General features: G+C 56.4%; 1 protein-coding gene across 1 annotated transcript; it reads left to right on the plus strand.

Annotated features, from left to right (window-relative positions):
- Window positions 1-317: 317 nt before the first annotated feature.
- On the plus strand, window positions 318-1214 carry JKF63_08013 (uncharacterized protein; the record flags this gene model as incomplete). Its single annotated transcript, XM_067903939.1, has 1 exon — window positions 318-1214. One exon carries the CDS (start codon window positions 318-320, stop codon window positions 1212-1214), a length of 897 nt encoding a protein of 298 aa, XP_067752156.1.
- Between the last annotated feature and the right edge of the window lie 24458 nt (window positions 1215-25672).

The raw sequence follows: 25672 nt of genomic DNA on the forward strand, positions 1-25672 counted from the left end.
TCCTCATACCTCTTTTTCTAGTGGTGCTCCTCATCTCTTTTTTTTGTTGTTGTTCATGCATATTTGGGCTTTCATTAGTGTGTATATATATGAGTGCCTTTATTTTTGCCTCACTCGGCATCGAGTGCACATCTCCCTTCCGCCCCCTTCTCCTTTCTTTCCTCTGTCGCCCTTCCCCTCTCACCATCTTTCTCTCCCCCCCCCTCACCAATTGCATCCAAAGGCCAACGGGAACAACCGCACCGTTGTGAAGTGCCGACCTTCGCACCTTTTTTTCCCCCCTTTTTACTTGGACTTTTCTTTCCACCCTGCCAGCAATGCTGCTCCGCCGCAGTAAGCTGCTGTACCGGGCTGCTGTGCTCGTGGTCGCCTTCATCTTCCCCTTTCTCTGGACTACACAAGGGGTGAACGCCTCGTTCTACACCAACTACACCAGCGCACAGCGGACGAACACGCGGATCTTCTTACAGGCCTTTGTGAACACAAACCCACGTCTTCAGACGCTGCCGGCGGTGGACTTCTGCGAGTGGATCTATGTGTCGTGCACGAGTAAAGGTGTGGACGTGTATTTGGATGAGGCAGCCGTGGTGCAGCTGCCAGAGCTCCCCGCCGCTGCTGTGGGCAACCATGTGATGGTCACTCTCATTAGTGTAAGCTACGGCACCGAAACGCTGAGAGGCACCCTTCCGGCGAGCTGGGCGAGGCTCTCGCGCATCGAGTACATCTCGCTGTTCTCGAACTCGCTGACGGGCACCCTACCCCCGGAGTGGTCGAACATGAAGACGCTCAAGTGGTTCCTGCTCTATGAAAACCAACTGACGGGCACCATACCGGAGTCATGGAGCAGACTGCGCTTCATGACGTGGGTGTGCCTGAATGAGAACCGCCTTACCGGATCGCTTCCTCCGTCGTGGGGCACCGCCTCACGCCTCACGATCATCGAGGCGAAGAATAACAAACTTTCTGGTACGCTGCCATCGGAGTGGTCCAGTCTCCAGCGCATTAGCTCCATCACGTTGTCCAACAACCGCCTGACGGGGCCCCTCCCAGATACGTGGGCATCTGCCCCGACCCTGAACGGTGTATCCGTGAATGGTAACTCCCTGTGCGGCTGTGTGCCGAGCACATGGGCCAATCACGAGTTCATTTATGGGATTTATGTGGATCCGGCCGTGGCGAGTGCAAACTGCTCTACAGCCAACGCCTGCCCGTGACGCTGCTGTGAGACCGAATACAGCTAAACAAGGTGGTGCGATCTGCTGCTGCTCATCGTGGCATCAGTCTCAGATCACCAATAGAATGTGGATGTCTCCGCCCCTAGGTGTCGGTCTTCCTCCGTTGCCGCTCTCCACCGGTGTTGAGGTCTCAAGCGAAATGAAAGTTGAGTCGAAGGGAAAAGACAGAATATCATGTCGACACCCATCAAGTAAGCTCTAAGGAAGAAGGCACACCGACACATGCGCTTTGTGCTAATGTGTGCTCTGTTGTGGTTCTTGTTTCTTTTTTTGTTGTTGACGCGATCTCCTTCGCTGCAGCTCCTTTCTGCGTCTTTCATGTGTTGTTTGCGCCCTCCTCCGCCTTTTCTGAGCTTTCCTAGCCTCCGTGGACGTGTGTGCATTGGGTTTGACTGTATAGCAGTTTGGAAAAAAAAGGTAAGCCTGGGGGCCCCTGGGGAACATAACCCCCCTCCCCCCTTCTTTTTCCAATGAAGCATCTCTTCGCGTGCTGAAAGGTGTGTGTCTCGATTTTTCCCATTTCCTCTCCGCCTCCCTTCCCATTTCTCGTAACTCGCAAAAGATGTTCCGTGTCGTGGATTGTAGCCCCCCGCAGTTCTCCCCCCTCTTTTCATTCTCGTTTCTTTTGTTGTTGCGCAGAGGACTACGGGCACCGAATACGATGATGCGTTGCTGACTTATCTGATATATATATATATGTATGTATATGTTTTGCTTTTCTCCTTTCCCGCAGTGGCGTTGGGCCCAGCGCCGCCGTGGTTCTCCTATGTGGAACCTCCTTGCGCCTTCTCCCTCCCCCTTTCTGTTGTTCTATTGTTTTTTGTGTCATCACAACCGTCCCTGTTTTTGTTGTGGTTGTTTGCTCGGCTCTGTGGTCCGAACGATGCCCCCCCCCTTTCACTATCTCTTTCTCCCGTCACCTTCATCTCGGGTTTTTTTTCGCCTATACATGCTTGAGGTTCGTGTAAGTCACATGGAGACCAACAACGAAGTTCAAGACAGGTGTGAAGCTGGGATTCAAAACAAAAAAGAAAATAGCGACAACACATGCGAAACATAGCCGAAAGAAAGTGTGTACATATATGTGTGTTGTGTGGATTCTGTATGACCGCGTCTTTCTCTCCCTCTCTCTTATTTACCCGTGTCTGCCGTGTGAGGGAAACATGCACAAGTCTCTTTTTTTTTGCCTCCCCACGGTGCTGAACACCTTGTATTGCACCCACCCACGTCTTTTCAAGGCGTCCTTCTCCCCCACCCATTTTCCTCATCATCTCAGCCCTTGAAGTACTCTGGGGGGCTCTCATTGGCTATCGTGTGTGTGTGTGTGTGGCTACTCTTTCTGTGTTCATGTACCACTGTGTCATGCCGCCTACGCCACCTGCTGGTCTCTCTCTATCTCCCGTTTTTTCTTTTTTTTGCATCGGCCCAATTTGTTTGTGTCCCCGTTACGCCCCTCTTTTCAAAATGACCCTCTCTCCGTTTCTGCACTCTCTCTTCTCCACTCCCTCTTTATATTCCCTTCCTCCTCCTCCCCCCATCTCCCCCTCCCACCTCTTCTTTCGAGCGTGTGTGTGTGTGTGTGTGCGTCTCCATCATCACGCGTGGTTTGGCGGATTTGAAAATATCGTTTTTTTTTTGCACCTGTTTTGCTCGTCTACTGTTTTCGTATGCCTCTGGCATACACATGTAAAACAGACACACACATTTTGGAACAACAAAGAAAAAGTACAGAACGAATGGTGCTCCCTTTTGAGGGGAGAAGCTCCGAGGACATGTGCACTCTTGCCGTCCCCCCCTCCCTCCCTTTTGTTTTTTTGTTGTTTCAAACCTTCCCTTTTCAACTTGCCTACACCACGCTTCCCCGCACCCCCACCCACGACACACACACACACTTTACTCATCCCTTCTCTCTTTATTACTCTCCTGTTTGTCTATTCTTTTTTTTCCTCTGTCGCCCTTGGTGTTTCTATATTGTTTGTGTTCTCTCTAGTACTCTCGAAAAAAAAAACGGATGAAGATGTGTGAAGGTCGGTGGGACAAACAAAGAAAAGGGCGAGTCTTCTTTTTTTGTGAATCTGAAAGAGAAAGCAAGACGAAGTGAGAATAATTACGTGAATAAATATATGAGGTTGATCCCCCTCCTCCCCCCCTCCCCCCTCTCCCTCCCAACAAAACAACAACAAAGACGTCTTCACACTTTTTCTCTTCTCGACTGTCGACAAGTACCGTCTTTCTTTTTTTTCTTTTTTTTGGTGAGGTGTGTGCAGTTTGAAGTCACCCCCGACTGCGTGTTGCAGAGGCGAGCGCTTCACTGTGTGCACTCGGCGGATGTGCAGGTGTTTGTCTGATGGCATGAGCGGTCTGTGTGTGTGTGTGCGTCTGGAAGAGGGGGAGGGTTTGGTCGGTAACGAAACGTTTAATAACGAGTTGCCTGACATGGGTTCACAGTTGTGTGTATATATATATACATACACCTCTCGGCCTGCCCTCGGTATCCCTCGCCTGACCTCTCCCACTCGTCTCAGCTGGCGACAACGCGCAGTCATTTGAGTTACGTAGAAGGGAAAGGCTTTTCTGTGTACACGCGCTTATGGACACATCGATATGGTCGGAGACGTTTTTATATTTACACCCTGCACAACACACGCACACACACAGAGAGACAGACAGTCGGGTCACTGTATTGTACACGAGGTCTTTCAAGAGCATCACATGGGACCAATGTCACTTCTATCACTGCAGGTGTGTTGGTGGAAAAACAACGAAAAGCACATCTTTATCCCCCCTCCCCCCCCCCCCGCGCGCTTCTTCCTCCCGCTTTCCTCCTTCGATGTCTTTTTTGGTTTTGTGCGAACGGGTTATCGTGCACCCACCTTTGCCGCTCTTCTCATTTTTCTTCTTCCTCCCAATTTTTCTTTGAGGGGGAGGGGGGGACCCGCGTTTTTGTTTATTTCGCCGGTACGATGTCCCTCAAGTCTCTGCCCCCCCCCCCCCACACACACACCTTCTTCTTCTTTCCCTCCCTTTGTTTTCGCTCTACCACCCCACTACTCCCTGCCCCCCCCCTTTTCCTATTCCAAATGGGTCTACCTGTCGAGTGTATCGATGTGATGTAAATGCGATGACTACCCACCATGTGTCTGCCGGTGTGCGGCCTCCATGCCCTCACCGCTGCGCGTAACCGGGCGAGGCATGGTGCAGTGGGTCCTGTGCTGCTCTGTGCTGAGATGTTTGATGGGACTGCCCACGTCGTTTGTGCGGCGGCGGCCGTCGGCACGCCTCTCTGCGACCGGCGCCACCGGTGGCACTTGTGCAGTCACCCGTCCCTGCACATCCCGACTCACCCCTTGTGTCGCCTCTCCTCTGTGCGGCCTCGTATGTCTGCCGCGTTGGCTGCGATCATTCGCGTTGCACGACAACTTGTTCTGCGACGGCCGCTATGCACCCCCCCTTTGCTTGGCTCAGCTGCGCCAGCCATCACCCATCGTCTTTTTCTCTCTCTGTCTGTGTGTGCCGCTCTCGTCGGTGTCTATCCCTTCTACATGAATTCCTGCACATCATAGTCAGCGTGAACATCTACACGGACGTACACGCGTGCAGTTTTCCTGTCCCTCCCCTCATTCTCAACTGTCATACGTGTGAGAGCTGTTCTCAAGACACCCATATATTCACAAGTTTCTTTCATACCTGCTCCCACCCCCTTGGACATCCCTTCCGTTGTCATCGAGTGTGTGATACACAACGCAGGAGAGCGGAGAAAGCGCAGGAGGCAAGACGAGATCATCGTTCTTTTCCCGCACTGTGACACGCCCGTCACCTTCGTTCCACGCCACTCCACTCCTCCCCCCCTCTCACTCCCCTCGCCGCCTTCATCCCGTCTTTCGACGTCGTTTCACCCTCTTACCGGCACCGAGAGAGACGACAAACATTCAGCGTCAATCGAGTGGGGGTCACACACGGCGGGTGCGCACTGCACAACGGCGTATACTACAAACAGAGAAGTCACCGACGCCCGTGCACATACACTGAAGTACAACTCCAGCAACGACTGCACAGACGCGCACACGACACATTATAAAAAAGAAAAGAGTGGGCACTCGCGCGTTTTGTGTTCATCCCTTTGTGTTCCAGTGTGTGATTGTGCGCCGCTATTTTTATTGTATACTCTGCACCGTAACCCTCTCTACTCCCCCCTTCCTTTTTCCTCCCCTTCTCCCCTTTCCTGCACGTTAGTGCCGTGGCTGTGTGTGTTTGTCTGTTTTGTGTTTTTGTGTTTCTCGATATTTTTGCTGCCTCTCTCCCTTCATTTATTGTCCCTCTCTCACGTTTCACGTTGTCCACTGTACTCGAGTGCAGGCTGGAGATAAACCGCCTACTCCACCCCCTCCCCCTTTTTTTTCACTGCCCTCTTCTATTCCGTCTACTCTTCCCCTTTTTGACTCCCCTTCTCTCCTTCTCTCCTCTCCCTCCCTATCCCGCACCCTCGGGTGTCACTCTTGTTTCTGCGACGTGTTTCTCTGACGACTTCAATAAAGGACAACCGTCGTTCTTCCTGCACTGGTGCGTTCAATTTTTTTTCTGGCTGTTCTTCGCGTCTCACGTGTTGTGCACACTGTCAGGGATACGCGGGCACATCGGAGGCCGACACAACAGACGTCTGTGTGAGTGGACTGTTCTCACGCTTTGTGGAGTGCCGAGTTTTTTTTTTTCCGCCCCGTCCCTCTCACGATACCCTCGACACCATCGAACTCCGTGCCGCTGTACCGCCCGAGCCCCCCCCTCCCCCTCCCTTTCTCTTTTCACTGTGGGCCTCTTCTCATCTGTCCTCTTCACGTCGCACATGCACGACGCACCCCGTCGCATCATCGCCGCGGCGGTGACGCTGCTGCTGGTGTGTGTGGTGCACTCCACGCAGGAAGCGCATGCCGTCACGGCGAATGACTTCACGGCTGAGCAGCGGACCCACACAGCGAGGTTTCTCAAGGGGTTCCTGAGCGGAGAGACGGAGCTGCAGTCGGGGTGGACTGGGACGGACTTCTGTGGGTGGCGCGGTGTGACCTGCGTGGATCACAACACCGTGGATGTGGACCTCTCGAGGCAGACTCTGAGGTGCGTTCTGACGCTCAGAGAGCTCAGTGACGAGGTGAACGGGTCGGAGGTGATGGTGCGTCAGCTGCGTCTAGTGAAGATGGGCTCGTCGCTAAGAGGCACGCTGCCTGAGAGCTGGTCGCGCCTCACGCAGTTGCGTATCTTGAACTTGTATAGAAGCAAGGTACAGGGTGATCTGCCTGCGTCTTGGGGAGGCATGAGTGGTCTGGAGGAGTTGCAGTTGAGCAGTAAGTTACTGTCAGGGACACTGCCAGCGGAGTGGGGCAGCATGAAGGCACTGAAGGCGCTGCACGTGTTCCGGAATGAGCTGTCTGGCACTCTCCCTGCTGAGTGGGCTTCTATGAAGTCGCTGAAGAGTCTGAGCCTCTTCAATAACTCAATCGGCGGCTCGCTGCCTGCTGCGTGGGGGAGCATGAGCGGTCTGGAGGAGTTGGAGTTGAGCAGTAACTCTCTGTCCGGGACACTGCCGGCGGAGTGGGGCAGCATGAAGGCACTGAAGGCGCTGCACGTGTTCCGGAATGAGCTGTCTGGCACTCTCCCTGCTGAGTGGGCTTCTATGAAGTCGCTGAAGAGTCTGATCCTCTTCAATAACTCAATCGGCGGCTCGCTGCCTGCTGCGTGGGGTAGCATGAGCGGTCTGGAGGAGTTGGAGTTGAGCGGTAACTCCCTGAATGGTACTCTTCCAGCGGAGTGGGGCAGCATGCCGGCAGTGAGGAGGATGGACTTGAGCACGAATGAGCTGTCCGGCACCCTTCCTGTGGAGTGGGCGCGTATGCCGTCACTGAGGACACTCCTGCTGGAGATGAACGCACTTTCGGGCTCGCTGCCGGCGGGTTGGGGCTCGCATCCGGGCTTGTTTTCTGTTTCTCTCCTTGGGAACGGCTTTTGCGGGTGCGTGCCGGTGTCGTGGGTATCGTTCAATGTGCTGGTCGATGCCACCGTCACCGAGTCAGCGTGTGCGACGGCCAATGCCTGTGTCCCGTTGCTCTCGTCATCAGCACCCTCGGCATCTGAGTCGCCGTCTCCCACCTCTTCTGCACCCACGGAACCCTCTCCCTGAGGCCAAATCGTTTTCTGAGAGCTTATGGCTCTATTCGGCGGCTGCTCTAACATTTGTGCCGTTGCGGTGGGTGTTCGTGCTGCCGCCAGAGACCCCTTGTTCCCTCCCTTCTTCTCATCTGTTGTGTGTGCCAAGTGTGTGACGCAAGGATGCGTTGTGGCGGGGAAAGGGATGCGTGTCGATGGTGTGAGTGACGGTAGTCTGCGATGACGAAGGAGGCAGGGGACAGTCATGTATACCACTACCCGGTGAGCAGCAGTGGTTGGTGATGCAAGATCACCAACCATGCGCAGCTGTGACCAACGGTGTGCCACCGATTTTCAAGGGTCGTCGCTTACTGGCGCTGATTGAACATAGATTGTGCGCTACGTGGGTGTGCGTAGTTGTCTGCGCCGGTGTGGCGGCTGCTTGCGTGCAGCAGACGCATCTACAACACAGGCAGCGGAGCGTGAGGAGCGATAGCTCTCTGTGTGCAAGGCCCCTGCCCTCCACGCTCTGCACCCACCGTTCCGCCGTTATAAAATATAAAAAATAAATGCATAGGTAGTGTAGTACACGTGTGTGTGTGTGTGTGTGTGTGTGCGTCAACATACATCTTTGTCATGTATCCGGTGCTTTTTTCCCCGTTTTTCTGTTTTCATTTTGCTGGCGGGATCGCGCAGAGCACCGGCGTGCTGGTGCGGGGTGCACGCTGTTGGGTAGGTGAAGAAAGTCGCAGAAAAAAGTGGCACACATGTTTACACTGTAGGGGATGCCTGTGCGTGTGCCGCCCTTGCTCACAAGGCCAACACGCACGTAGCGCACCACACGCGTGCGCGTTGGGGTGTGTGCGGTGCGCGCGTGTGTTTAGTGTCAGCGGCTGCGTATTTGCGTTCTCTCGCTCTCGTCCATTGTTGCGTTTCTCTAATTGTTTCGCAGGACGCAGTGCGCAGTGTATGTGTGCGTGTGTCTCTGGTACCCACACAACAGTACGTCCCCGCGAAGGTCTTCCCCTCCCTCCCCCCTTCTTTTCATCCCCCTGTATTCCCTCCGTCGTTTGATGTTATTCCCCTCTTCTCCCCTATCCTGTGCACGCTCTGCAGGATTTCTGTTTGGGGGCGAATAGACGAGGACAGACAGAGAGCGAGGCGAGTCCTAGAGAAATCAGAAAGATGTGTATAATGATGGTGTCTGAGAGTGGGAGTGCTGAGAGCATGGGCACCAGTGACTGGTCGTGTGAGAAACCCCAATCCCGCCCTCTCACCCTCTCCCTCTCTCCCTGTGAACGGACGCCTGTTTATCTGTCGCGCACGCCCTGCAGAGCGTCTCGCGTGCCTTTGTGCGTCCGCCCGTATGGGGCGCGTCTTTCTGTGTGCGCGGCGTTGCATGCCTGCTGTGTTGCTGCGATCATACGTATTGCACGACAGCTGCCCCGCCACGGCCCCTCATGCACCCTGTCTGTGTGTGTGTGTATGTTTGTCTCGTTGACACCTTTCGTTTCTTTGCCCACCCCTGTTCACTAGCGCGAACGTGTCCGCCGCTAAACACACACACACGGGCAGTGAGTCTCGCGACCTTTCCATCATCGACTGTCCAACGTGTGTTCGCTGTTTGCAAGACACCCATTTCTTTCTAGTTCCCCTCACCTGCACACCAGCCGCTCTTTCCCTGGCAGACCCCGAAGGCCGTGTCGCCGTTGCCCCTCACCCTCCTCCCCCCTTCCACATCGTCTCTCTTCCCACCCACCCTCCCCCCCTTCCACGGGTGTATACACACACACGCGCACACACACACAAAGGAGGGCGGGAAGCGGTGGACGTCACCGACGGACGGGAAAACTCCCGCGTACAAGTGAGTGGGACACACACACGGCGAGTACGCACTGCATCACGCCGAATAAAGTGCACAGGAAGAGATCACCAGCACATCCGCACCGACACTGAAGCGCAACTGCAACAACAACTGCACAGGCACACAACAACGGAAAGGGTTAGCAGTCCAATTGCACGTTTTGTTCTTATTTGTGTGTGTGTGAGTGGTTTCCGCTGCACGTTCTGGAGCATCACACCGCCTTCCCACTCCCTCTCCTTTCTCTGCGCCGCGGCACTCCCGCTGTGTTTCTCTTTTTTTCTGTATTTTCGCAGTGTCCCCCTTTTTTGCTTTTCATTTTTTCATATTTTACGTTTCCCCACTGTACTCGGAGTCCCGTTTTAAACAGAAGAACAGTAGCAGCCTTTTTTTTTCACCCTTTACTCCCCTGTCCTCCCCTCTCCTCCCCTCTTCTCCCCTCTCCCCCCCCCCCTCTCCCCTCTTCTCCCTCATCTTCTCCTCTATTTAATCCCTTGGCGCTGTTCCTCTCTTGTGACGCGTTGTTCACCTGCCTTGAATATATACGATAATTGTGCATCCCCCTCCCTCTCCCCTCCCTCCCCTCCCGCCACGCTGTATCGGTGTATTTCGGTTTGTCGTGGGACTTCTCCCTTTCTGTACTTCAGACATACCAGCGACGACACGCGCGGCCATCGGAGAGCGACGCGAAGGACGTGTGCGTGTGTGTGTATGTGACGACTCTTTTTCTCTGTTTTGTGTAGTGCCGCATTTTCTCTCTCGTCCCCAACCCATCCCTGTCGCGTTACTGTCGACGCAGACCGGCTCCGTGCCGCCGTGCCGCCGTGCCGCCCGACGCTCCCCTCTCTTCCACCTCCGCTGTGCTCCTCTTTTCACCCCTCCTCTTGACGTCGCACATGCACGACGCACCCCGTCGCATCTTCGCTGCGGCGGTGACGCTGCTGCTGCTGTGTGTGGTGCACTACACGCAGGGGGCGCATGCCGTCACAGCGAATGACTTCACGGCTGAGCAGCGGACCCACACGGCGAGGTTTCTCAGGGGTTCCTGAGCGGCGCGACGGAGCTGCAGTCGGCGTGGACTGGGACGGACTTCTGCGGGTGGTTTGGGGTGAGCTGCCCGGATGCGACCACGGTGCATGTAGATCTGACTGGAAAGTCGCTAGGATCAAAAGTGACGCTCGCGGAGCTGAGTGACGAGGTGGACGGCTCTGAGGTGATGGTGTGCGAACTTTATGTGGCCAACCACGGCTCGTCGCTAGGGGAACACTGCCGGCGAGCTGGTCGCGCCTGACGCAGCTGCGGGTGCTGGACTTGGAGGGAAACGGGCTGGACGGTAGTGTGCCCGCAACGTGGTGCACAATGGGTGCGCTCTCGGAGATGTATCTGAGTCGTAACCGCCTGACTGGGTCATTGCCGGCCGCGTGGTCGAGCATGAGGTCGCTGAAGACGCTGGCGCTGTCCCGAAACGCCCTAAGCGGCCCACTACCAGCGTCATGGGCCCAGTTGATTGCTATTGAAACACTGAATCTTTGGAGTAATGGCCTATCCGGCCCGTTGCCTGCGGAGTGGGGTGAGATGCAGACACTCACCACGCTGATCCTTGATAGGAATACACTAACCGGCACCCTGCCCACAGAGTGGGGCGGTATGACGAAGCTCACAAGTCTTATTTTGGGTAGCAACGCACTTTCGGGCACGTTGCCTGCGGAGTGGGCCAGTATGAGCTCAGTGTCATTGTTATCGCTCTTCCACAATCATCTGAGCGGCTCACTGCCTACGTCGTGGGGCTCGCTGCCTGCACAGACATTCATATTGCTGAGTGGCAACGTGCTGTGCGGGTGTGTACCTGCGTCATGGTCTGCACTGGATGTTCAGGCAGATGATGTGCTGACAGCGTCTACCTGTGCAACCGCAAACGCCTGTGGAGATGGTGTCGGTGGCGTGCTGAGCGTGGCGCAGTCGAACACGCTGAAGTTCCTTCGGAGTTTCTCCACGCAGTCCACCGAGCTGCAGTCGGCGTGGACTGGGACGGACTTCTGCGGGTGGTCTTATGTGAGCTGTCCAGATGCCACCACGGTGAATGTAGATCTGACTGGAAAGTGGCTGGGGTCCAGTGTGACGCTGCCAGATCTCGATGACGATGTGGACGGCTCGCAGGTGATGGTGCGGGAGCTGCGGATGGCCAACCACCGCTCATTTGTGAAAGGGACGCTGCCTGAGAGCTGGTCGCGCCTGACGCAGCTGCGTGTGCTCGACTTGGAGGGCAACAGGTTGCACGGTAGTGCGCCCGCATCGTGGGGCAGCATGATAGCGCTGACTGCTGTTAACTTGAAGAAAAATGAGCTCTCCGGTACCCTTCCCACGGAGTGGTCGTCGATGAAGGCGTTGCAAAGTCTTTCACTCGGCAAGAACTTACTGACGGGTCAGTTGCCGGCAGAGTGGGAGGACATGAAGACAGTGAAGCATATGAGACTGGGCGAAAACTTACTCTCGGGTACGCTTCCATCTGTGTGGAGTGGGATGACGGCACTGGCCACGCTTTCCCTGCAGGGGAATCAGCTGACTGGCACACTACCCACAGAGTGGGCGTCGATGAAGGCTTTAGAGAAGCTCTCGGTGAAAGACAACCTCCTGACGGGACCTCTGCCGTCGTCTTGGGGGTTGCTGCCGACAAGAACATACGTGTACGTGTTCTTCAACAATTTCTGTGGCTGCGTTCCCGTGTCGTGGTCATCGCTGAGGTACCTCGTGGATCGGCCTCTTCGTGCCGCAACGTGTGTGACGTCTGAGCCCTGTACCTAATATGCGTAACTCTAGTCGGCACATCCACCTCCTCGCCAGCCCCGTTTCTCTTCACAGCTTCACGCACCCGTCTTGCTTTCCAGGAGCCTGACGACACTGAATAGTGCTCAGTCTTGTAGGCGACTGCCTCATCATTGTTGGACTTATGGTGAGGCTGATTTCGAAGGAACGGGGAGCGCCGCCGCTGCGGCTGACTCAAAACAAAAAGGAGGAGGCACACTTAACAGTGGGGTGTGTTGAGGGGACGCAGAGCCGTGGCGTGATGGTTTCGGTGTGCACTCTCTGTAAAGGGGGGGAGAGAGAAAGCTCGCCCGCCCCCCGAAAGAATTGTGCAATATATATATATATATATATACGTTTGTGTTCCGTATGTAGCAATGAGCAGGTGTTCAACAGCCAACGTGAACACGAGGCGTCAAAGACACGCGTGCGTCTGGGTGTGTGCGATGCGGGTTTGTGTGTGTTTCTGTGTCAGTGGTGGCGCGCTTTCGTTTCTCGCTGTTTTGTTTTCTTTTTTAATAATGAGCACTCCCTGATGGGACGCGATGCGTGGTGTGTGCAGGAGTCACGCGCACACCGGTGTACGTCCCAGTGGAGTGTCTCTGTTTCCTCCCCTATTTTTCCCCCAGTTTTCCCCTTTTTCTCTATTCCCCCATTTTTCCCCACACGTTTGACATTTTTCTCCGTTTTCCCCATTATTCGTCTCCGTGTTGTCCTGCCCTCGTCGCTTCCGTCAGACGCGCTCCGTCCCCTTCCCTCTGCAGTGTATCCGAGCGGGGATGATGGAGAGTGGCAGGCAGAGAGAAGTGAGACATGAAAAGAAAATGAAAAGCGCCACGTCGACTGTAAACAAAAAGGGCGGAGGGCGTTGCCGCCACTGCGATTCTCCCTTCCAACTCCCCTCCGCTCAGATGGCCGGTGTTCTCCCCCACCAGAGGGAGAGCGGTGCACGACGAGAAACGGCGTCAGCCCTCCGTGCCGTGCCACCATCCCGGATATGTTCCCCTGTGGTGGTTGTACGCGGATGCCACACTGTCTCTCTTCCACCAGCTCCCCACCGCTCTGCGTGCTGTTTGGTTCCCCTCTCACACTCCATCACGTCGTTGTGGACTCCTTTCCCCCACTTTTTCGCACATACACACACACACACACACACACAGACGCACACGACTTTCCAATCGTCCTCTTTTCAAGTGGCTCACGCGCAGCGAATTTGTGATGTCTGTCGCGGTGGTGCGGCCGTGATGGCGATGTGGATGTCTCGGCCTCTCGGCTTCCCCGGCTGGACAGACGCTCGCCAGCGACGCAGGCGGTGCCCTCGATGTGCATGACGGTGGCGCAGTTGCACCCCGTGACTGGTTTACGTCGCGGGCACGTGAGTGCACGCTGAGGCATCTGTTCCGCCGCTTCCCTGCGCAGACACTGCCAAGCACCCCAGCCAGCGAGGCCGTTGTGTTTTGGTGCACCGTGCTGGGTGCATCTGCGGCGGAGAGCTGACATGTCTACGTCTGCCACGGAGTTGTGTGTGTGTGTGGATTATGAGAACAACGGTGGCGCGTGAGGTGCGGTTAGGGCCAACTCGACTGCGCCGGTGAACGCGCTTCCGCGCTGAGCACGTTTTTTGCGTGCCTGTCTGTGTGCGACTTGGATCCCCCATTGCCCCGCGCTACCGGAGCGATGTGTGTGCATTACGCCCTGTGCTGCTCGGCGTGGGATCTTTGGTCGCACTGCCCGCGTCATGTGTGCAGCGGCGCCTGTCGGCGCGGCTCTCTGTGCAGCCAACGACATCGGTTGCAGTTGTGCATTCACGCTCGCTCTTGCAGCTCCGGCTTCGTGCTGTGTCTCTCACCCCGTGTCTGTGGGTCCACGCATGTGTGCCGTGTGGCTGCGATCAGTTGTGCTGCACGACAATTGCCCCTCTCCACTGCCCCCTATCTTGTGGTGTTGGCCAGTCACCTATACACCCACATACACACACTCACACATCCTTGTCATCTCTCACTTTCTCAATCCCTCCTTCCCTCTTTCTGTTGTGTGTGCTTGTCTTGTTGGCGCTTTTTTCTGTTTTGTTCATACTCGTTTGATCACCGCCGCCAACGCAATCGGGAACCTCCCTCATCCTCCACCCCCCCTCCACACACACACACACACACACGTACGTGCATACCCGCAGTGACTCTTTTAGTCCCCCGATTATCGACCTATCTAACGAGTGAGCTGTTTGCAAGACATCTTTTTCAATTCCTTTTTCGAAGTGCCCTTCGCCCCTCCTGATTCCTCTGATTTTCCCGCAGTGTGACGTGCCCGCCACCACCGACCCTTCCCCCCTTTCCCACATCCGCAGCCACTCCACTCGGCCCCCTCCCTCCTCTTTTTCCCCTCGCCCCCTTCATCCCGTCTTTCGACGTCGTTTCACTCTCCTACCGGCACCGTGAGAGACGACAAACATTCACCGTCAATCGAGTGGGGGTCACACACGGCGGGTGCGCACTGCACAACGGCGTATACTACAAACAGAGAAGTCACCGACGCCCGTGCACATACACTGAAGTACAACTCCAGCAACGACTGCACAGACGCGCACACGACACATTATAAAAAAAGAAGAGAGTGACCACTCGTGCATTTTGTGCTTCTCTCTCTCTGTGTGTGTTCCAGTGTGTGATTGTGCGCCGCTATTTCTATTCCACGCTCTGCACCGTAACCCCCTCTATTCCCCCCTTCCTTCTTCCTCCCCTTCTCCCCTTTCCTGCACGTTAGTGCCGTGGCTGTGTTTGTCTGTTTTGTGTTTTCTGTATTTCTCTATATTTTTGCTCTTTCTCCCCCTTTATTTATTGTCTCTCTCTCACGTTTCACGTTGTCCACTGTACTCGAGTGCAGGCTGGTGATAAACCGCCTACTCCACCCCCTCCCCCTTTTTCACTCCCCTCTTCTATTCCGTCTACTCTTCCCCTTTTCGACCCCCCCTTTCCTTCTCTCCTCTCCTTACCTCTCCCCTCTTCCGCACCCTCGGGTGTCACTTTTGTTTCTCCGACGTGTTTTTCTGACGACTTTGACAGACGACAACTGTTGTTCTTCCTGCACTGGTGCGTTTATTTTTTCTTCTGGCTGTTCTTTCCTGTTTCACGTGCTCTGCACACTGTCAGGGATACGCGGGCACATCGGAGAACGACCTGACAGACGTCTGTGCCTGTGCGCCCGTGTGTGTGTGTGTGTGGTTAAGTGGGTCGTTTCCCCGCGTTGTGTGGTGCCGCATTTTCTCTCTTGTCCCCAACTCCTCCCTGTCGCGTTACTGTCGACGCAGACCGGCTCCGTGCCGCCGTACCGCCCGACGCTCCCCTCCCTTCCACCTCCGCTGTGCGCCTCTTTTCACCCCTCCCCTTGACGCCGCACATGCACGACACACCCCGTCGCATCATCGCTGCGGCGGTGACGCTGCTGCTGCTGTGTGTGGTGCACTACACGCAGGAGGCGGACGCTGCCACGACGAATGACTTCACGGCGGAGCAGCGGACCCACACAGCGAAGTTTCTCAGGGGGTTCCTGAGCGGAGAGACGGAGCTGCAGTCGGAGTGGACTGGGACGGACTTCTGTGAGTGGCGCGGTGTGACCTGCCCAGATGTCACCACGGTGATTGTGCACCTTTCTATGCAGACGGTGACGTCTAATGTGACGTTAGCAGAGCTAGACGCCGACGTGGACGGCTCGCAGGTAATGGTGCGCGAGGTGGTTCTAGACAGCCATGAAGCTGCGCTGACAGGTACGTTGCCGGAGAGCTGGGCTCGCCTGACGCAGCTGCGGGTATTGGAGCTCGTCTCTATTAACATCATTGGCACTCTGCCAGCTGTGTGGGCTCAGATGACATCCCTGACTAAGCTTCTCCTCGACAGCAATGAGCTGTCCGGCACCCTACCCGCCTCCTGGGCTTCGATGACGTCGCTGCAGGAGCTGTCCGTGAGGCTAAACTCTTTGACGGGATCGCTGCCAACTTCGTGGGGTAGTATGACCGCATTGACGGTGCTGGATGTGGCCCAGAACGAGCTTTCTGGCACCCTTCCCCCCGAGTGGGCTGCGATGAAGTCCCTGAAAGAACTCTATATGGAATCTAACAACTTCCAGGGGTCACTACCGGCCTCATGGGGTAGCTTGGCAGCATTGACTAGTGTCAACATGGAGGTAAACAATCTCTCCGGCACACTTCCCCCTGAATGGGGCTCGATGGGGTCTCTGGAGGAGCTTATGTTGAGTGAGAACTCACTCTCGGGATCGCTGCCAGAGACGTGGGGGTCGCTTCAAAATAAGCCATACATTTTTCTGTCCTCTAATCGCATCTGCGGTTGTCTGCCTCCGTCGTGGAGCTCACTGAAGTTTGCTGTGGAGGCACCCGTCAATGACGCCGCGTGTGCGGAAGCCAACGCCTGTCCCACCAGCACCGCACCAACAACCACCTTCACAACAACAACCACCTCCACAACCACAACCACCACAACCCCCAGGACTACTGCACGAGTTTCCTCTTCCTCTTCTGCACCACAGTCTCTCTCTTTCGGGAGTCTAAGCAATCTTTCAGTGCTGCTTATTCTCGTTATTGGCTGCGTGAGCATCGCTGGAGTGTAAGTTTTGTGGTGGTGTACCGCCCCTGCGCCACTGTCGCTGTGGTGGGACACACCAACGTGCTGGCGTTCGTGTAGGCTGTGCACAGGCCATTGTGTGTGTGTGTGTCTGCTCTTTTGTTCCCTGCTGCCCCTCTCCATCCCTCCCCCTCATTTCCTCGCGGGTGTGCTGTTCATGGCATCGCCGCTTTGCTGGTCTCCCCTCTCCTCTCCTTCGCCCCTGTGAGCACGAGTGTTTGCGTACATCCCGGAAGTGAGTCGCCGTGCACTGTGGCTCTACCAGCTCCGTTTGTCTCCTGCCCCTGTCGTCACTACGCACTCTTTCAGGAAGTGCCATGTGCAAGCGGGCTGGGGTGCAGCGCACCTGGAGAAGGGATGAGATCCCATGTCATGGGTGACTGCGTTGTGATATGAGAAGGGGGATTATACACTCGTGTGTGTCGCTGACCGGTGAGCAGCAGCGGGGTGACTATGCACGACGACCGATCACGCGCAGTCTGTGCCTGCTGCTGTGCGGCTGGTCGTCAAACGGTTGTCGCACACTGGCACTGATTGGGAACAGGCTGTGCGCTACTTTTGTGTGCGTACTCCCCTGCGCCGGTGTCGCCGGGTGCTTGCGTGCAGCAGACGCATCTACAACGCATACGGCAAAAAGGGATCCACGTCGCTTGTGTGTGTGTGCAGGGCGTTCCCCTCTGCTGCGTATCACCACGCAGACACACACCCACGCCGTGTGGACCCACCGCTCCGCCCATAGGATGCATATATAAATATAAATATAAATAACTGCATGAGTAGTGTAGTAAATGTCTCCCTCTCTCTGTGTGTGTTGTGTGGTGTCCGTATTCATTTTATCAAGCATTCGGCACTGTCTTCATTCTCCGCTCCCTCTCCCTTCTCCCAGCGCCGAGAGGGCACAGAGTACCGATGTGCTGGTTTCGGGGTGCACTCTGTGAAAGGGGGGATATAAGCGCAGTGTCGAAGCGGTACATGTATTTGTTCTCTGGGAGGGCGTGCGTGCGTGTGTGTGGTGGCGCCCCTCGTTTCTTTGTCGTTGTTTTGTCTCTAGAGTTATTTCGCTGGTCGCAGTGTGTGTGTGTGCGTGTGTGTGTGTGTGTCAGGCGCACACGGGAGACCGCCCCAGCGAAGTCCCCCCTTCGCTCTTGTCCTTTCCGTTTTCCGTTCTCGTGCTTGACATCTCTCTCTTTTTGTTTTCACTTCCCCCCTGTGCTCTGTCTCTGTGCTATCCTGCCCTCGTCGCCTCCGTCAGACGCGCTCCGTCCCCTCCCCTCTGCAGTGTATCCGAGCGGGGATGATGGAGAGTGGCAGGCAGAGAGAAGTGAGACATGAAAAGAAAATGAAAAGCGCCACGTCGACTGTAAACAAAAAGGGCAGAGGGCGTTGCCGCCACTGCGATTCTCCCTTCCGACTCCCCTCCGCTTAGATGGCCGGTGTTCTCCCCACCAGAGGGAGAGCGGTGCGCGACGAGCAACGGCGCCAGCCCTCCGTGCCGTGCCACCATCCCCGATATGTTCCCCTGTGGTGGTTGTACGCGGATGCCACACTGTCTCTCTTCCACCACCTCCCCACCGCTCTGCGTGCTGTTTGGTTCCCCTCTCACACCTCATCACGTCATTGTGGACTCCTCACCCCTCACTTTCTCTCACACACACACACAGACGCACACGGCTTTCCAATCGTCCTCTTTTCAAGTGGCTCCTGCGCAGCGAATTTGTGATGTCTGCCGCGGTGGTGTGCGACCGCCTCCGATAAAATTTAGTGGCGTTTCAAATGTGACGGCGATGTCGATGCCTCCGCTGCTCGGTCTCCCTCCCCTATAGAGAGACACAGGCTGAGTCTCGCATGGGTCTCCCTTGCTGGAAACGGCGTAGCAGCTTTGGCTTGTGGGTGCGTGAGCGCACGCTGAGTCGAGTGCCCTACCCTGCCTTCCACGCCGAATCTGCGAGAGCTACCGGTGGCGTAGGGATGGCACTGGTTACGGCCCGCTGCGTGTGTGTGTCGAGTGTCGTGGCTGGCGGTGCGCCTGCGATGCTCCGCAACGCTCGGGCTCCGTAGCCCAACTACAGTTTGGCGACGTCCGTGCCGCCGTGGTGCTCGTGGCTGTGCAGAAGCCCCGATTAGCCTTGTCGGGCAGGCTGCTCGCGACGGACAATGCGCTGTGCCAAGCGTTGGTACGGATCTGCAGGACCGTGGAGTGACATCACTGATTGCATTCGTGCTGTGGGGTCCAGGAGGCGATCTGTGGGTGACTTAGGGGTGGTGTGGTGGTGGTGTTGTCACTGCTGCGGTAGTGGGCAACACATTCTGGTGGATCGACTAGGTTGGGCCGGCCCGTGGCGCCGTCGGCAGCCGCGTTTCTGCAGAGAGCGAGCGAGCGCTGCCATTCAGTCGGCGCACTTCTGTGCAGGCTTTCCCGTGGAGGGGTTGGAGGTGTTGCTTGCAGATACTCTTGAGAAAGGCGGGGCCTTTGGCTATGAGGCTTCCAACTCTGCACTGCGTGGTGATAGGCTTCCTGCGTGGGGGGAGGGGGGGGTTGTCTTTTCCATGCCATCTGTGTTTGCTGTGGCGCTGTGGGAGCGGCTCAGCCGCTGTTACTGTGGCGCCTGAATGCGGCTGTCCGCCTGGTTGTTGCTGCTGGTGGACTCCTCCCCGCCATTACCGCTGTGCACGTCGAGGTGATGGCAGCAGCGCGCCAGGAGCAGCTTTCGGTACTTCGCCGCCCCCTGGCCCCGCACGCGTGACCTCCGCGCGGTTTTTTTTCTCTCCGTTCACCTCCACGGACACACACGCACCACATTTAAAGGGATTCAGCGCCTTTCCTCCTTTGCGTCCACCGCACCCAATTTTGTTTGTGTGGTTCTGCCCGGTCCGGTCATCCTCGTACCCGCTAACTGGGCCGAGTGTCTCTGCTATTATCATTGAAAAAGTCGGGCCACGTCGCTTCCTCACACGTGCGCCCCAACCCGCGGTGAGGAGGGCGCGTGTACGTGGTGTTATTCAACGAGGGGGGTGGAGGGAGGGGAGGGGAGGGGAGGAGGAGGGGGCGAGGAGGGGGGGGTAGGCGTGCATCTTCATATTACCATGGGGAAGCCGATGCACTGTTGCGTGGATGTTGCTCCTCTGACCGTGCCGGTCTGTGCAGTGCGGATCGTCACATCGGGTATGTGGATGTGGTTGCGTCTTCTGATCTCCCGAATCGCCAGCGGTGCGGCGTCATGTCGGTCCTCCTCCTTTTATTTTTTGGTTTATTTATTCGGTAGGGACGGTGCATTTCGCTGTTTGCCGTCGACGACCAGTGAGGCGGGGTAACTGCAGTGGTGGTGTCAGGGGTGGCGGCGCTGCGAGAAGCTTTGGTGTCTGTGAGAGTGCGCCTCCAAACACACTTTCACCACGAGCACATACGAGAGGCGGCCTGATGTGTTTTCTTGAAGTGGGTGTGCTCTCTACTGAATTGTCTGCCTTGATGATCATGCATCCCCCCCTCCCCTCTCGGCTGCGATTTTGCCTCATCACGGGCGATCGTAACACTTTTGTGTGTGATGCGTGCGTTCTGCTCACCTGTGCTCCTTTTCGATTCCTCTCGTACGTGACAAATCGTGTTGAATAAACTGCGCCTCAGTGTGATTGCCGTCATCGGTGGCACTTGTGCAGTCACCCGTCCCTGCACATCCCGCCTCACCCCGTAGCTCTTCTGTTACTCTGTGGGTCCTCGCGTGTCTGACGTATTGCTGCGATCATCTGCGTTGCACGAGAACCGCCTCACCATGACTCTCTCATGCACCCGGTCTGGCGGTCTTGGCTACGCGCACACATGCATTCTCACCCCTCCCCTTTTGCTCTGTTGCTTTTTTGTTCATTTATCTGTGTCGCCTCGTTCGGACCGTTTCTCCTCACACTTGCGCGCCATCGCACACGTGAAACCCCACACGCACGTACACGCGGGTGCGGTGAGCTCCTTCCCTTTCCCTTTTACTCTCCAATATTGTCCCACGCATGGGGAGCTGTGCGCAAGACACGCTTCTGTGCTTCGTCTCCCCGAGTCCCTCCCCTTTACTCTTTCTTTCTCCCCCGAACGCGTGGGTGTGACACGACGCAGGCAAGTAGAAGAAGCCGTGGAGACGACGACGCGACCACTTTCCCTCCTCTCATCCCCTCTACACTGAAGTTCAACTGCAGCCACGTCTGCACGGACACACCCACACCCACCCACACACACACGCGACATTAACAAAAGGACGAAGAAGCCATTTGCACGTGTTTGCCCCCCCCCCATATATCACTCTTTGTGTGTCTGTGTCTGTGTCTGTGCGCCACTGTTCTCCGCAGTCGGCGAATATAATCCCACCCACCCCTTCATTCCCTCCCACTCCTCTGCACGACAGTGCCGTGACTGTGTGTTTGTGTGTTTGTCTGTTGTGTATTTTTTGTATTTCTGGACACTTTTGCTCTCCTCTCGCTTCAAATCTTCATTGTTGTGTCACGTTGTCCACTGCACTCGAGTGCAGAGTCAAGAGAAACAGCCCGTCCCTCGATTCCACTCACTCTCATCATCTCTTCCACCGCTTCTGCACTCTCTGGTGTCACTCTCACTGAAGTGACGTGCTGTTCAGCCGACTTGATCATACGACACCTCTCTTTTCTCTCCTCTGTCGGTCTACTCTCTCCCCTCCTTTGTTCCTCTCCTGTTCAGTTGACCCCTTTTAGTGCTTCACCGATCCCCGCGACAGCACGCGCACATTGAAGAGCGACGCGACAGACGTGTGTGAAGAGATTCTCGTTACCCTGTGCGGAGTGCCGCGTGCTCTCGACTACCCTCTACCCCTGCCAGGTTACCCTCGACGACGTGGCAGTCCGTCGCGGTACCAGCCGCCTCCCTTCTCCCTCCCCCGCCACTGCGCCCGGAGTAAACATAAAAGTGAAGAGAGTCATTACGAGAGAATGGCGCACATGCACGACACACCCCGTCGCATCATCGCCGCGGCGGTGACGCTGCTGCTGGTGTGTGTGGTGCACTACACGCAGGGGGCGCATGCCGTCACAGCGAATAACTTCACGGCTGAGCAGCAAAACCACACGGCGAGGTTTCTCAGGGAGTTCCTGAGCGGAGCGACGGAGCTGCAGTCGGAGTGGACTGGGACGGACTTCTGTGGGTGGCGCGGTGTGAGCTGCGTGAACGACACCACGGTGAATGTAGACTTGTCCGGACAGACACTGGGTTCCGCTGTGACGCTACTAGAGCTAGACGCCGACGTGGATGGCTTGCAGGTGATGGTGCGCGAGCTGCGCGTGGCCAACCACGGCTTGTCGTTGCGTGGGACGCTGCCGGAGAGCTGGGCTCGCCTGACGCAGCTGCGGGTGTTGGACCTTCAACACAATAAGCTGGGAGGCCCGCTGCCAGCCGCATGGGGCAGTATGTCAGGGCTTGTCGAGTTGTACGTGGGCAATAACAGCCTATCGGAGACACTGCCCAGTAGTTGGGGTAACATGACAGCAATGACTACACTGGTGCTCACCAAGAACATTCTGTCCGGGAGTCTCCCTCCCGAGTGGAGTGGAATGAAGTCACTCAAGAAGCTCCGTATCAAAGGTAACCTTCTCAATGATGTTTTGCCCGCGACGTGGGGTAGCTTGACAGCATTGGAAACATTCGAAATGGACAGTAACGTGCTCTCTGGCCCACTACCCTCCGAGTGGAGCTCGATGGCGTCGCTGAAGCAGCTCAGTACTACATGGAACCCACTCTCTACATCGCTGCCTGCGTCGTGGGCTGCCTTGACAGCATTGGAGACGCTCGAAATGAACTTCGGCAATCTCTCCGGCACACTTCCCCCCGAGTGGGGCTCGATGACGTCGCTGAAGAAGCTGAGCCTGCGAGACAACTCACTATCGGGATCGCTGCCAGAGGCGTGGGGTAGCTTGACAGCATTGGAAACATTCGAAATGGACAGTAACATGCTCTCTGGCCCTCTACCCCCCGAGTGGAGCTCGATGGCGTCGCTGAAGCAGCTCAGTACTACATGGAACCCACTCTCTACATCGCTGCCTGCGTCGTGGGCTGCCTTGACAGCATTGGAGACGCTCGAAATGAACTTCGGCAATCTCTCCGGCACACTTCCCCCCGAGTGGGGCTCGATGACGTCGCTGAAGAAGCTGAGCCTGCTAGGTAACTCACTTTCGGGATCGCTGCCAGAAGCCTGGGGGTCGCTTCATCCAGGGTCACAGATCGATTTGACCTTGAATCACATGTGCGGTTGTGTGCCTCCGTCGTGGAGCTCACTGAAGATTGCTGTGGAGGCACCCGTCACTGACGCCACGTGTGCGGAAGCCAACGCCTGTCCCACCCCCACCCCCACGACTACTACTCCAGGAGCTCCCTCTTCCTCTTCCGCACCACAGAAACTCTCCTTCGGGAATCTAAGCAGTTTTTGGGTGACGCTTAGCCTCGTTATTGGCTGCGTGAGCATCGCCGGAGTGTAAGTTTTGTGGTGGTGTACCACCATTGCGCCACTGTCGCTGTGGTGGGGCACACCAACGCGCTGACGTTCGTGTAGGCTGTGCACACGTCATTGTGTGTGTGTGTCGGTGTGTGTGTGTGTGTCTTCTCTTTTGTTCCCTGCTGCCACTCTCCATCCCTTCTACCCCATTTCCTTGCGGGTGTGCTGTTCATGGCATCGCCGCTTTGGTGGTCCCCCCTCTCCTCCCCTTCGCGCACACACACCCTCCACCCCTGTGAGCACGAGTGTTTGCGTACATCCCGGAAGTGAGTCGCCGTGCACTGTGGCTCTACCAGCTCCGTTTGTCTCTTGCCCCTGTCATCACTACGCACTCTTTCAGGAAGTGCCATGTGCAAGCAGGCTGGGGTGCAGCGCACCTGGAGAAGGGATGAGATCCCATGACGTGTGTGACTGCGAAGCGATATGAGAAGGGGGATTATACACTCGTGTGTGTCGCTGACCGGTGAGCAGCAGCGGGGTGACTATGCACGACGACCGATCACGCGCAGTCCGTGCCTGCTGCTGTGCGGCTGATCGTCAAACGGTTGTCGCACACTGGCACTGATTGGGAACAGGCTGTGCGCTGCTTTTGTGTGTGTACTCCCCTGCGCCGGTGTCGTCGGGTGCTTGCGTGCAGCAGACGCATCTACAACGCAGACGGCAAAAAGGGATCCACGTCGCTTGTGTGTGTGCAGGGCATTCCCTTCGCTGCGCATCACCACGCAGACACACACCCACGCTGTGTGGACCCACCGCTCTGCCCATAGGATGCATATAGAAATATAAATATAAATAACTGCATGAGTGGTGTATTACATCTCTCTCCCTCTGTGTTGTGTCCGTATTTATTTTATCATGCATTCGGCACTGTCTCCATACTCCGCTCCCTCTCCCTTCTCCCAGCGCTGAGAGGGCACAGAGTACCGATGTGCTGGTTTCGGGGTGCACTCTGTGAAAGGGGGGATATAAGCGCAGGATCGAAGCGGTACATGTATTTGTTCTCTGGGAGGGTGTGCGTGCGTGTGTGTGGTGGCGCCCCTCGTTTCTTTGTCGTTGTTTTGTCTCTAGAGTTATTTCGCTGGTCGCAGTGTGTGTGTGTGCGTGTGCGTATGTGTCAGGCGCACACGGGAGACCGCCCCAGCGAAGTCCCCCCTTCTTTCTTGTCTTTTCCGTTTTCCGTTCTCGTGCTTGACATCTCTCTCTTTTTTTTTACTGTCCCCCCTGTGCTCTGTCTCTGTGCTATCCTGCCCTCGTCACCTCCGTCAGACGCGCTCCGTCCCCTCCCCTCTGCAGTGTATCTGAGCGTGGATGATGGAGAGTAGCAGGCAGAGAGAGCCGAGCGATCCGTAGAGAAGCAAGTAAGTATGATAAGCGTTGGGAGGGCGTAGGCACCATCCGCCGCTACCGGCCGTGTGATCATCCTGCCCATCAACGCGTCTTACCCCCACGGACAGCTGCCCGTGCACCTGTGGACCACCCCGCGTGGAGGTCCTCGCATGCCTCGTGTCTGCGGCAGTCGCTGTGCGGCTACATCTCTTTCCTTCCTTCCCGCATGGCTGGCCCTCATACCGCGCATCGGTCACTGTCCCATCCACGTCTACCCCGTGTGCGTGCTGCTGTGGTGGAGGGTGGGCGATAAGTGGGGTATGAGGCCCCCAAGTGTAGGGCTTCTCTGTAGGTCAACCTGTATCGTACTCATCTGTGTGTGGGCGACCTGCTAGTCTCACCGCTGCGCGCTACTCGATCGGGGCATGCGCAGTGGGCCCTCTGCTCCTCTGCATGGAGTTGCTGGGTGGCACTGCCCCTACGTTGTTTGTGCGGCAGTGGCGGTCGACGCGCCACAGTGTGACCGGTCATCGGTGGCAGATGTGCAGTAACACACCACTGCACATCCCGCCTCGTCCCTTTCTCTCTCTACCTCTCCGCCTCATTTTCTGTGCGTTCTTGTGTTTTCGGCATGTTGGCTGCATTCACTTGCGCTGCTCTGAAACATTCTCTGTCAACAACTCTTGTGCACCCCTGGCTGGTCCTTTCACCGACACACACACACACACACACACACAGACACACTGTCGATAGTCTCACCTTGCGTCTTCTACTTGTGTGCCCGCTCACTTCTTACCCCTTTTGAACGCTGGAAACGTAAACACCAAACGCGTATTTATACACACACACACACACACACACACACACACATTCTTTCTCTGCTTGTCCCCCTCCCCCTCTTTTGTGTGGAAAACAACGCAGAAGAGCGGAAGAAGCGGACACGAGCAGAGTACGAGGGGTGTCCCCCGCACCGCACCGCGACTTACCTGCCAGCCTCTACGCCCGCCTCCCGACACTGTCCCCGGTTACCCCCACCTGTATATCCCTACCGTTTAGCCTTGTACCGCCACACGTGCATTCGCACCATCCAGAACAGAAAGATACGTCAACCTGAAGGACGCGTGCGACTTTGACGGCAACGACCACTGCGACCATTGATAAGCGGAAAGGGAAGGGGCGACCACG

Source organism: Porcisia hertigi (assembly GCF_017918235.1).
Source record: "Porcisia hertigi strain C119 chromosome Unknown contig_91, whole genome shotgun sequence".
Classification (NCBI taxonomy): Eukaryota; Euglenozoa; class Kinetoplastea; order Trypanosomatida; family Trypanosomatidae; genus Porcisia; species Porcisia hertigi.